The sequence below is a fragment of the Ictidomys tridecemlineatus genome, chromosome 12, assembly GCF_052094955.1.
Source record: "Ictidomys tridecemlineatus isolate mIctTri1 chromosome 12, mIctTri1.hap1, whole genome shotgun sequence".
Lineage (NCBI taxonomy): Eukaryota > Metazoa > Chordata > Mammalia > Rodentia > Sciuridae > Ictidomys > Ictidomys tridecemlineatus.
The window spans coordinates 70,570,144-70,583,699 of NC_135488.1; the positions used below are offsets into that span (position 1 = coordinate 70,570,144).

General features: G+C 31.8%; 1 protein-coding gene across 10 annotated transcripts in view; it reads right to left on the reverse strand.

The window, feature by feature from the left end:
* Positions 1-13,556, reverse strand: part of Ehbp1 (EH domain binding protein 1) — a 316,989-nt gene that overhangs the window by 149,581 nt on the left and 153,852 nt on the right. For all 10 annotated transcript variants that reach the window (XM_040271158.2, XM_040271164.2, XM_078029123.1 and 7 more), the window contains one exon: positions 7,523-7,709. In XM_040271158.2, the coding sequence (XP_040127092.2) occupies positions 7,523-7,709 (187 nt within the window). The remainder of the gene's footprint in view (positions 1-7,522; positions 7,710-13,556) is intronic.

A 13,556-nucleotide genomic window follows, 5' to 3' on the forward strand; every position in this document is an offset into this window, starting at 1 on the left:
ATTACAACTCTTAATCTAGGTATTAAAGAGTTTACATGTTCTACAGCAGTTTGGTCCTCTGTACTCAAATAAGCTGGTTAAAAGAATACCTATTAGCAATGAAAATATGGTCTAACCCTTTGCTTACATTCCATAAATATAAATAATAAGATGAACACTTAAGGTATTTTATGATATCCAGTTGCTTCATTAACTTTACTGTGATTGTTTTTGAAGCTCTTCTCCAAGTTCAAACATGTCAGGCTTGCTCTTCAAGCCTTTCAAGTTGGGATTTACATTGAAAAACAGTGCCAAGCAAGAAGTTCAGGTTAGGTCTTCACAGAAATGATTATGAGAATACAAACTGACTGTAAATAGCTTCCTCATCAATACATCAAGTAGTAAAATAAAAAATTTCATTGAATATATAGTTTATATATGTTAAAATTTATTCTTGGTCCATAGTTACTTGAAATATAAAATTTTCAAATTTATAAATTTTCATAGTTATAATTTTGCTACTGATTTCTAGATTAACTGCATTATTTATGAAAAATACAATTTCAACTCTAATTTTTTAAAACTTGCTAGTTTATGGTCAGTTTTGGTTAAAACATTAATTCTGCATTGGTGTAATGTAATATTTTAGGAGGCCAAAATTAATTGAATATTTAAATCTTAATAATTTTTAGTCTGTCTATAAAATATGGAGATATGCTATGATCAAAAAAGTTATTATCTTCCTGGTGAATGGTCGGCTTGATACCCAGGAATTCAGTCAGCTTTAAAACTATTATATTTGATATTAATATAGCTTCACTGGTTTTCCTTTAGTTGGTGTTTTCATGGTAAATCTTTCTTCAGTCTTTTTCAACCTTTCATGTACCTTTATTTTAGATGTGTATAGTTAGATTTTTTAAAAATTCAGATTAATAAACTTTTGTGTTTTAATCACTACATTTATCCCATTTAGAATTAATTAATTATAATTTTAGTTTAAATCTACTTTATTATTTCATGTTTTCTGTTTGTTTCAGCTCATTTCTTCTTGCATTACTTTTACAAATGTCTATAATCTATTCTCTCTTCCAGTTTGCAAATCACATGTTATGTCTGTATTCTTTTAGTGGTTGCCCTTCAAATTACAACATACTTAAGAGATATTCAAAGAACAGTCAACATTTTTATTCTAGTTTTCAATAGCACAGAGACCTTAAAATACATTATTGCAATTATTCCCCTCCCATAAGATATTAATATTGTTTTATATTATCAATGTTTGCTTAGATCTATTCACATAGGTGCCATTGTGTGATCTTTCTTGAATTTCTGATCTTCCAATGAATATTTTCCTTCTGCTTAAATTATATGTTTTATAATTTCCTTCAGCACTGATTTGCTCGTGACAATCTTAATTGGAAAATATTTTTATTTTTCTCATTCTTGAAAGATATTTTCACTGAACATATATAGTTATAGGCTGGCAGTGACTTTCTTTCATCATGTGGAAAATATCATTGAACAGTCTTCTGGCTTCCATTACTGAGAAATCAGTAATAGCCCTTTAAAGGTATTTAGCTTTTTTCCTATCTTTGGGTTTAAATATCTTATCGATCATTTGGTTTAATATGAGGTTTCTGGATCTGAACTTGTTTTATCCTGATTGGGATTTGCCAGGCTTTTCGAATCAGAAAACTATCTTTTATCGGTTTGGAAAAGTTCTTTTATCTCTTCAAATATAATCCTTGTTCTACTCCTTCTCTTCTCTTTCAGTCTGATAGGACATTTTACACCATCCTTCAGGTCTTTCTTTTTTATTTTTATTTTTTAATTTTTATAGCAGTGATTTTTCCATGGTAGAACAAATATTATAATAAAGCCCTCACTCTTCAAAAGTTATTAACATTTTCCCAATCTTAGTCATTCTCTCCAAACAGTTCTCCTAACTTCCCATTTTTTTATCTAGAGTATTTTACAGCAAACCCCAGAATCCTATCACTTCAACAGAAAATAATTCAGTACATATTTCTAAAAGGTAAGTACATTTAAAATGTTATCACTTCTCTTTCTATCACCTTTCATTTTCTCCAAGCTATTTTATTGTTGCATGAATCTGGTTATTTTCCTGGAGGATTTCCACATTCTGTTTTAGCTGGCTGCACTTTTGTGCTATCATTTAACATATTCCTTTGTTCCCCAATACCTATTGTAAACTGGTAGCTATTACAACCAGTGGCTTGACTAGATACCAGTTTAATTCTCTGGCAAGAATACTCACAGGTAGTTCTACGCACTTCCTATTGGAATACACCAAGAGGCACAACTTGGTATATTCCAATAGGAATACAACTGCTTGTCCAACTCTTTAAATTTTTTTTAGATGTCGATGGATCTTTATTTTATTTACTTATTTATATGTGGTGCTAAGAATTGAACCCAGTGCCTTGCACATGCAAAGCAAGTGCTCTACCATTGAGCCACAACCTCAGCCCCTGCTTGTCCAACTCTTAATAATATTTAGATTGATCAGTATTGTGAGTTTGATTCATACATCTTTCATAAAACCTTTCTCTTAATGGTTTTAGCAGCCATGCTAATTGTTTTTAGATCCGTCATTTCATTGGGGAACATTAAGTGGTGAGTTTTCTAATAAAATAATTCTTTCTCTATTTTATGGCCAGAATTCTTACATGGGGAAGAACCTTTTCTCATCAATTATTTAATTATATTGGAATATAGCTTATAAACAAAAGTCAGGATAAAATTTTTTACTTTTTTATCAACATATAGAATAATGAGTTAGTGCTCTAGCAATCTCCCAAGGCATCTTTTTTGACAATATCATTATGAATTCATAAATTTTTACATATTAGGTATATTTCAATAGATATTATTGTATATTTGTTCTTTTGTATTCTGTAAACATGCTTCACTGTATCCAACATTCAATGTTACTAAAGTATAGATGTCAAAAGCCTTTTCTTTACAATAATCTTTGATATTCAAAAATACTACTAGGACATGCATAGGTTGGAATCTCATTCCATTTTCTAGCCTGGTACTTGTTAGACCTTTTAATCTAAAGACTAAAGTCTTTCCTCAGTTCACATAAACTCTATTCTTTTCTCTGATAAAATTTTTCTTCCATCTGTTCTCACCTCTATAACCCCTATTATCAATATAATGAACTTCCTGACTCTACCTTTGTTTTATCCTAAAATTTAATCTCTTCATCTTTTTCCTTGAATTCTAAAGATAAATTTTCAAGTTTACCTAATTCATTAATTTGAGGTTCTGCAATATATCATCATCTGTTTATAATTTCAAAATAATATTTTTACAGCAATAACTCTTCTCAATTCTCAAATCATTACCCTTTACTATTAAAAAAGAAATCCAAACCTACAGGAACACTACAAGTACAATACAATAAAAACCCAATGGTTTACCTATCTTTATCTAGGTTCACCCATGATTAACATTTTCAGATCATTATTTTTGGTGACAGTGCCTCCTGTTTCATTTTTATTAACAGAATGGATGGTCAAGTCACCCTAAGAAAATTAAATCTTTATTTTGTTTTGTTTACATTTTCTTTCATTTCTGTTCTAAGTTCATTTTAAAGAAGGACATTTGTTCTGACAGCAAAGACTGGTCTCCCTTTTCAACCAATTTTCTAATAAAATAATTCCTTATTTGTAAAACCTAAAAAGGTGCTCATTTTAGGGTTTGTGCATAATAGTAAGAGTGAATGTCTTCTTAAGAATGCAGCACCTATTGCCAAAATTTATAGACTATAACTCTGGTTTGTGCACGTATAGAATTTGTACTTGTATGCCCCCAAAAGTTAGGAACATGTTAAATTTTTTGTTTTATTGCCTTTCTTTCCTCAATCCAGTCTAAGACTAACCGGGCACTGTGATGAAGAGGTCTTTACATTTTTGTTTTGTTTCTTACTTTTATAGGGTGAAGTTTATTAGTAATGGAATTTTAGAAGGGTTATGATATAGTTTGTATACATCTGTTCAAATACTTCAGATAGATTTCTCCTCCTCATGAAGAGTGAGTATTGCAACTTCCACATTTATCATCAATAATGTATCCTAAAATGTTCTGCTAAGATACAACTGTAGTACCCAGTTTGCCATTTTCTGTTGTTTAGTCTTCATAAAGCATTTAGGCAAATAAGTCAAATTTGTAAGCCATTCTTTATCATTAAATAGTTACCTTATTTAGTTACATAAATAGTTACCTTATTTGGGTTATTTTCCTAAGAAAGGACATTTGGTCTCCATAAAGAAAAAAATAGTATTCAATCCTCAGTTATAAAACTGTGACAGAATCCTTAAAATTCAATTATTTTAGAATATGTTGATATCAAAGATCTACCTTTCAAAAGCAAACTTAAATTTACTCTATAAATCTGTTTTTAAAAGCTAATAGTTCAATCAGGGTTTTAAAATTTTTTTCACATTTTATTCTTTTTCACTACACACTGAGAAAAATCAAGAGGCACATTCTTAGAGGAGTTCTCTATGGTAGGTAGTTGCTTGTTCTTTAAATTTGCAAAGATCTGTGAGTTATTCCTACTGCATATTTGTCCATCAGTTATGCCCCTTTTGTGCACCAGGGTGAGTCAAAGAGTGCCTGGAATCAAAGATTTCAGAGAGCATGCACTCTTGGGGTGTTTTAAGTGTAGAATCTGCACTTGCACCAACCCAAGAGGAAGCACCTCTTAAATGCCCTGTGGATCTCTCTCTTGCCTTGCTCTACTCTGGGCCCTGCAGTATGAGTGTTCAAATATATTTCAGAATTGATACTACACGTGACAAAAGGGGGAAAAGAGAAATGTCCCTCTATTTCCTCACCAATAATCTTATGCTCTAAAGATTAACATGTCTCTTCAGATATCATTATATAAATGTAGAAAGCTGAGCTATAACCTCAGCCCTTTTTATCATTTAAGACAGGAGGCTTGCTAAATTGCCTAGGCTGGCTTCTAAGTTGGGATCCTCCTGCCTCAGTCTCCTGAGTTGCTGGGATTACAGGCATGCACCATGATACCTGGCTATGTTCGTTACATACTTTTTTTTTTCATTTAATAATGTATTAGCAATTATTCTATTTTATTCTACTTTATTCTACTCTATGCTTTTTAAGAAATAGGGAACTTGCTGTGTTGCCCAAGCTGGTCTCAAATTTCTGGGCTCAAGCAAGGCTCCCAAATAGCTGGGACTACTGGTATGTGCCACCATGCTAAGCTTACAGTTTTACAAATTTATTTTTTCAGCTGTGTTTAACTTACTATCCAAATTAACTTCAAGTCAAAAAAAGTTACTGTGGATTTGACTGTGTTTTTGTTCTCTGTGAGCATCGTGAGACATTTTCCAGGTGAGGCATGGTGGTACAACCGATCTGTCAATAAACATAATTAATTCCACAATATATCTGCAATGGAACATCATTCTCAAAGTAATGTAATATTTTTACATTACACATAGCTATTACATATTTCACTACCAGAGAATCTAATCACCATGGAAATAATGTTACTACAGAAAATTATACTATAGTTCCAACTTGGAATCAGAAATACCTCTGTAGAGGTATCATGACACAGTGGGAAAAGCATGTGTTTTATGCTTGAAAAAGACGAATTTTATTCCTAGCACTGTCATCATTACTTTTATCACTTTATGCAAATTACTTAACTGAGGTTCAGTTTCTCATATGTAAGACAGAGATAATGGTATATATTTCTCATGTTGTTTTGTGGATCAAATCTGTTAATGAGACTAGAGAAGAGGGATGGGGCAGGCAGAAGGCAATAAGAGACTGGAGATTCAGGAAGACAAAAAATAGGTACAGGTATTCTTGATGGTCAGAATGGATAAGAAACCTAAATAGTTTCCTGATTCTGACTAGTGCCGAACCTGCCTATACTTTTGTTCCTATAGGTATTAGAATTAGCCATCTCCTTTGCTTTATATTTCAACCATTTGCTCCTTTCATTTAGAGTACCCCCTCATCCCTTTCTGTAGCCAACTGCATGACATAATTTATCCTTAGATCCTTCCTAAAGTCATAGGTTTAAAAAACAAAACAAAACCCTGTTTCAAAACAAAGGAAATTGACATCTAAAATGGCAGAATGAGGACCTCAGTAAAATCATTCTTCCTTTAAAACAGTAAAAATACATATAAATAAAATCAACTAGTTCAGAACTGAGTTAACAACAGCCACAAAATGAACTAAAAAATTGCCTATCCAAGAGAAACTACTGAAACTTGACTTAAAGTGGCAATATTGAAATTCTTCAATAAAGTTCTCTGCATTGAGTCTTAATGTTTATAGTACATTTGTCAAAGAATAACTTCTATAACAGTATAAGTTGTCCCTTCTGCCTAGATGCTTCAGAATATCCTTCCTTTAAGGAACCAATCCTATAATTATAATGCTCTTCTTCCTTTAATGTCAAAGCAGCATTTTAAAAATAAATCTCAGGACGGGGGCTGTACCTCAGTGATAGAGTATGTATTTAGTACATGTGAGGTCCTGGGTTCAAACCCAAACACCTAAAAAAAAAAAAAAGGCTTAGTGTGGTCATACACGTTTGTAGTCCCAGCACTTGGGAGGCTGAGGCAAGAAAATGGCTTAAACCCACAAATTCAAGACCAGTCTGAGCAACATAGCAAAACCCTGTCTTAAACAAACAAACAAACATACATTAACCCAAACTATCCCATCCAAACTGTACTATAAATGAATAGTTTTGCAAACATATATTTTCTTCCTTTTTTAAAAAATTTATTTTTTATTTATATATAACAGCAAACTCATTTCAATTCTTTAGAGCTCAATTTTTCATCTCTCTGGTTGTATACATAGTATACTCACACCAATTTGTGTCTTCATACATGTACTTTAAATAATAATGATCATCACATTCAACCATCATTAATTACTCCATGCCCCCTCCCTTCCCCTCCCACCCCTCTGTCCTATCTAGAGTTTGTCTATTCCTCCCATTCTCTGTCTCCCTATCCTACTATGAATCAGCTTCCTTATATCAAAGAAAACATTCCACATTTGGTTTTTTGGGATTGGCTAACTTCACTTAGCATTATCTTCTCCAACTCCATCCATTTACCTACAAATGCCATGATTTTATTCTCTTTTATTGCTTAGTAATATTCCATTGTGTATATATGCCACATTTTTTTTTTATCCATTCATCTACTGAAGGGCAAATTGGGAATGGAACCATCATTTGACCCAGCTATCCCTCTCCTCGGTCTATACCCAAAGGACTTAAAAACAGCATACTACAGGGACACAGCCACATCAATGTTTATACTAGCACAATTCACAATAGCTAAATTGTGCAAGCATATTTTATTATAGTATAATATAGATTTACTTTTAAATTTTACTTTTAAATTTTCAAAAATAGCTAACAGTGGCTTTTGCTAATTCAAATTGCAACTGCATGGAGGAAAAAGAGCAAACATTAATACATGCTGTATTAAGAGTAATATCCTACCTTAGGAGAAGTAGAGAGATCTCTTCCTGCAGAAACAACTGTGTTTTCATTTACTCCTCCTGTCTTTGGTGAGAGAACTGGTGGAGGTGGGGCCCTTCGTTTCACTCTTCTTTCAATTTCCAGTTCTTGAAATGGATTTACCAAATTATTTGGAGAAGTTGGTTTAGGCTCATAAAAAGGATTTGATCTAAATGAAATCAGAATTATTGTTAAATGTCTCTCAAATTATTTCCAACTAAAATAATTAAATATGTACTGAAAACTATAATGTTTCGTGCAAATAAACCCAAACCAGAAAGTCTTACAATCAGAACAATGGCTATTAATCTTTGGGTCCATTTCTATCTAGACTTAAATAAAATTTGCCACTTTAAAAAGATGTTAAATACTAGGTCATGCTCAGCTTCAACTACTACAAAACAGAACCTTAGAAAATGTATTATTTTCAAAAAAGGATATCCTATATATTCTTGATAGTCTAGGAAGAGGAAATAAGATGTAGAAATGTTGATTTACTTTCTTTTTTTATGCTTCACTCCCATTTCTTTTTCTTCTTGAATTTAATCCCTGCTTTTGTGTCAAATTCTCTTCTCTTAAGGGAACCATCTTTCAGTGGTTCATTCAGCAAAGTACTGTCAGTAAATTCTCCCAGGTTTTGAAAGTATCTTTCAATCTCACACTTAAATGAAAACTTAGCTGGACAGAGTTATATTTTTCAGTTATTCTTTCGCAGTTCTTTGAAAATCATTAGCCCACTGTCAGCCTCATATTACTTCTTTCTAGTAATTTTTATAGCTGGTTGACATTAAGATCTCTTTATTTCTGGTTTTGAGCAATTTAACTATGGTATGTCTAGGTGTGGATTTCTTTTAATTTATTTTCTTTCAGACTCCTTGTATTCTCTGTGTCTGAAGACTCATATTTTATCAGTTTGAAAAATTATCATTCTCCCTTTGATAGCTTCTTCTCTATTCTTCCTATTGTCTTCTTTAGAAAATCTTACTAGATATTGAACCACCTATATCTCCATATTTTTATAAATCTTTACTTTTTATGTGCTACATTCTAGATAATTTTTTCTCTCTTCATCTGTATCTAATAGTCAATTCCACATTAATTTTTAGTTTCAATAACTATCTTTCCTCATATATCTGTACATGAGATACCTCGGACACAAAGATTTCAATAATTTAAACATATTTTTTGCATAACTCCATCTGACAAGTCCATTATTTGAATAATAACTACAAGATTACTTATATAATCTTGCTATTTCTTTTGTTTCCTGATTCTTTCTCTTGGTAAACTGTTTCCTTGTGTATTTTATTTTATTTTAATTTTTTAATATTTATATTTTAGTAGTAGCTGAATACCATTTATTTGTTTGTTTGTTTATATGTGGTGCTGAGGATCAAACCCGGGGCCTTGCATGTGCTAGGTGAACACTCTACCACTGAGCCACAACACTCTACCACTGAGCCACAACCCCTCCTTGTGTGTTTTACAATTTAGATTATAAATTCAGGGCTTATTCTGAAGAAATCTTGTGTAGTCTGAGTTGGGAGTGTCTCTCTTCAAAGTGTTTTATGCTTGTACTTAGCAGCCACTTTGTATTTTTTTCTACCTTGAGTTTCTAGACAATCTTGCCAAAATAATGTCAAATCCAACATAATGTCAATCCACATAATGTGGGCCTGTCCTTATAAATTCCCAGAGAAAGCTCCCCTTCCTTCCCTACTTACCTAGACTCTAGGTCCAGGCAGAAAAGTTTCTTTGTTAACTGCCTTATTAATAAAGCAGAAGGACATTGTTTTTTTTTTAGTTACCCATTAATATTAGTAACTGGTATATATGCTGATTATTCTTCCTATGGCAGTAATAAACCATTATCCTAGTTATTAGTATTTTGTTGCAATTTTCCCCAATATCAATAGTTTCTAGAGTCCCATAGTACAGACTTGCCTAGAACCAAAAACTATCTACAACTCTAAGAATTTAAACAATCAGGTCACATGAGGCTCTGGGTACCAAATAAACCTAGACTGGAAAAGAGAAATATCACACTTGTGATATCACTCTCATACTCATGGCAATAACTGATATCATGTGACTCGTTTTCACTGGGCTAGGATAAAGTCTAAGAATTTCTTTTAACTTAATATTAACCTAACAAGTTGGACCTGGCACCTACACAGAAATCTATTTGCTGTTCTTTGTGTTCTTATGACTCTGCCTTCAAGAGAAAAAGAACAGGAAATCTATATATTTGCATAAATAAATAAATATTTGTGTGTATATTTATATATATAATTACCTTTTCAAACCTAAATACTCTTGTCTAGTAACTAAGATATATTTGAAGTATTTATTTATATGTCCATGCTTATTATCTATAAGAAAACTTGGGGAAATCAAAGTAAAGAACAATGTTAAAAAAAACTAGTTGTTCAGAAGAAGCTGAAAATGTTCTCTGAAAAGATGTAGAAAAGCTATCACATTTACTATAGAATGGAGGACTTACCAATATTAATTAACATTTAGTAAGTATACTATGCTAGATGCTGCTTTAAATGCTTCACATGTATTAACCCATTCAATCCTCACAATAATCTTGTTTTCTTGCTATTTTTTTCAATAGCCTTGTTCAGTTATTTTTGAAGCCTTAAAAGTAATTTGAAGGGAGATAAATGTAAATAAATGAGATAAAAAAATGTAAATTCCAAAAGTTAGGGAGAAATATTTTTATTTTTTGTTTGTTTCAAAACTAACTTGCTTCCCAATATTAAATGCCTCAGAGCTGAGAAGAACCAAGTCAATCTAACTGAATTAATTCAGTTATATGAATTATTTGGAAGATAATTTAAATAATTATTTCTGATTAACAAATTTCCATATTATTTTGTAAGATGGTAGCTCCTATAATAATCATTATTATTAATTTATTATGTAGACATGAATGGTTTTAAGATAAACCTAGTTATTTTAGAGTATAGACTGCTTATATTACAAAAAGATGTGCTTAACAGGGAAAATAAATCAGAATTCTTTTATTTTATTATTTTTTAATTTTTTTTTAGTTATCGGCGGACACAACATCTTTGTTTGTATGTGGTGCTGAGGATCAAACCCGGGCCGCACGCATGCCAGGAGAGCGCGCTACAGCTTGAGCCACATCCCAGTCCCCAGAATTCTTTTAAACAGACAACTCTTTGGTATACTTTATACAGATAAATTTATACAACTCAATTTGCATAAAACTTCCATAACCTTATCTCATAAGTATAGCAAGGTATCTCAAAATATTGACCTTTTTCTTCATGCTTTCTCTGCCAAGTTCTACTCACTATATCTCCCTCTAACCACTGAATTATTTGCATAGGGAAAATAAACACAAGTAGAAAAGAAGTCCAGATCAACTATTTCCAAAGTTGGTTCCTAACATTTATGTTATTAAAAACAATCCAAATAGACATTTGTTTTGTTCTTGTTTTTGCAGTGCTAGGGACTGAATGTACGGCCTGGTATATAACGGGTATGTGCTCTATCACTGAGTTGTATTAACTCATTATTAATCTCTGCCCAAAACAGACATTTTCTTGAACGAATTAGAGCTGTGATTCTCAATGTTTTCATATTATGACATATACTGAAAATGAAATTTGACATAACAAAGAAAGCTGCTTGAAATTAAAAGTGTCGGGAACTTTAGCTGCCTTTGACTGTGCCTGGCCATCAGGAGGACTACGAAAATCACTATCTTTATACATCCATAATTTGCCTGTGAGACAATAGTGTGCTAGGCACCACCACTGATTAGCTACTAAATCAGAGTAAGGATAAAAGTCCTTTATGAGTTTTCAGATCCTTCCCTTTATAATTCAGAAAGCCCTAAATAAAAATGAATATTCCACTCAAGAATGAACAGCAAATGTTTCCATTTACACGAAATGTCCATATCTATGGTCAAATTCATAGATAAATACAGTAGATTAACGCAGAGGATGGAGGAACTGGGGAGTTGGGACTAACTGCTAAGAGGTATGGAACTCCTTGTGTTAATGATAAATATGTTATGGTATTAGGCAGTAGTGGTGATCATAAGACACAGCAAATATACCAAAAACACCTGCAGTATACATTTTTAAATGGGTAATTTAATGTTTTAGAAAGTATGTATATCTCAATATAAAAAAGTACTGCTAAGAACAAGTGAACAGGAACAGTGCCTACATAAAGTATTATGTGAATATACCATTTTCTCTTCAAAATGAAAATAGTGATATAACTGCTGATAAATACATTTAATATACATGCATCACACACATTTTGGTTGACAATGGACTGCATATACATGGTGGTCTCATAGGATTATATCAGCTAGTGTCATTTTGGCTATTTTTGTTTGTGTAAGTACATTCTAGGATGTTGGTTCAATGACAAAATTTGCTAATCAAGTATTTCTTAGACCATGACTATATTCTTAAGCAGTACTTTACATGAGGAAATTTAAGGATTTAACACAATTTCCACATCTTGTTGATCATTTATGATTTAAATAATCTATTTCAGGACTTTCCACATTGCTCTGAATAAAAATTATTTTCATCTTTGAACTGTAAACCTGAGTGATATATTAGTTAAAACATTAACACACTGTGAGTTTAAAATTCATGTTATATTAAAGAAGTTGGATAGAATGATTTTAAATGATATTATTTATTGTTTGGATATTCATCCAGGAAACCCCCATACAGTTTTTAATTAGTAATGAGATTTCAACCTGGGTTTGGAATCAGAAAGTAAAACTAAAGTTGGTTAGCAGCAAGATTAACTAAAACATACTGGAAATATTACACTATGAAACCAGGGTAAAGAGAAATCTGTAGTCTTTTCCTCTCATCTTGAAAGTCTATTGTTTCTTTGGAAAAACAATTCAAATTTATTAAAATGAGTATATACCTTCTCTGAATAAAATTCCATGAGAGGCTTGAGAAACTGACACAGCAACATCAGAAATGTCTACATGTGGGTCCTCAAAAGTTACTTAAAAATTCTAATATAATATTGCTTTATCAGTTTTCTTTTCACTAAATTGGAATAGCCAAACTGTCTACCAAAGCCAAGAAAAGTGAGAAACCAAACAGTTGCTAAGTGTAAAGAACCGATGCTAAAGAGCAAGGAAGGTATGTATTTTTCTTTTGGTACTGATGGGAGATGTTTTATACATCAAAATACTCAGTACTGTTTATTTGTGGAAAATTCTATATTGGAGCATACAGGAACAGTTTAATAATAGAAAATGAGTCACAGAAACTTTTCACTTGATAAAAAGTTGTAAGTTATAATTGAAGTAAGAATAAATTTTGGACGATTTCTGTCACTGATATGGAACCTATAAACTTTTGGAGATATATGAATACCAAATAAGTAAGTAATGCAAACCAAATTCTTCCTGGACTTGCACATTAGCTGATGTGAAATCTTTAGGACTTCTGTGTGTATTCCTTAAAAAAAAAAAAAAAAAGAACCAAAGAAAGAAAGAAATAGCTGTTTATAGGCTCCCTCTAGTAACCGCAAATGATTGAGCAATTTAGCAGGCTCTTTATTCATGGGAAACTTGTGAAGACTGTGACTTTCATGTTAAAAAAAAAAAAAAAAAAAAAAGAATGGTCAAAAGGAAACACCCACTGATTCTGATTTTGGTTTTTATTAAGGCATTGTAAAAGTTTAAGCAAACATTAGCTGTCTCTTTAATTTGTTAATAGGAGAGAGCAGGGTGTGTGTGTGTATTGTGTAATATTCATACATCTTGGAATGACTGAAAGATATTTAAAGTTTACATTTACATTCAAATATTCTAGGTGTGTGGCTATTACTCAGCACCTACACCACCCATGAGAAATTTTATTTATTACACATTAGCTATTTCAAAGGAAACAAACAATAACATTGGCAAGAGTTGAGCCAACTTTTAAACCCCCATACAGTTTTTAATTAGTAATGAGATCTCAACCTGGGTTTGAAATCAAATTAT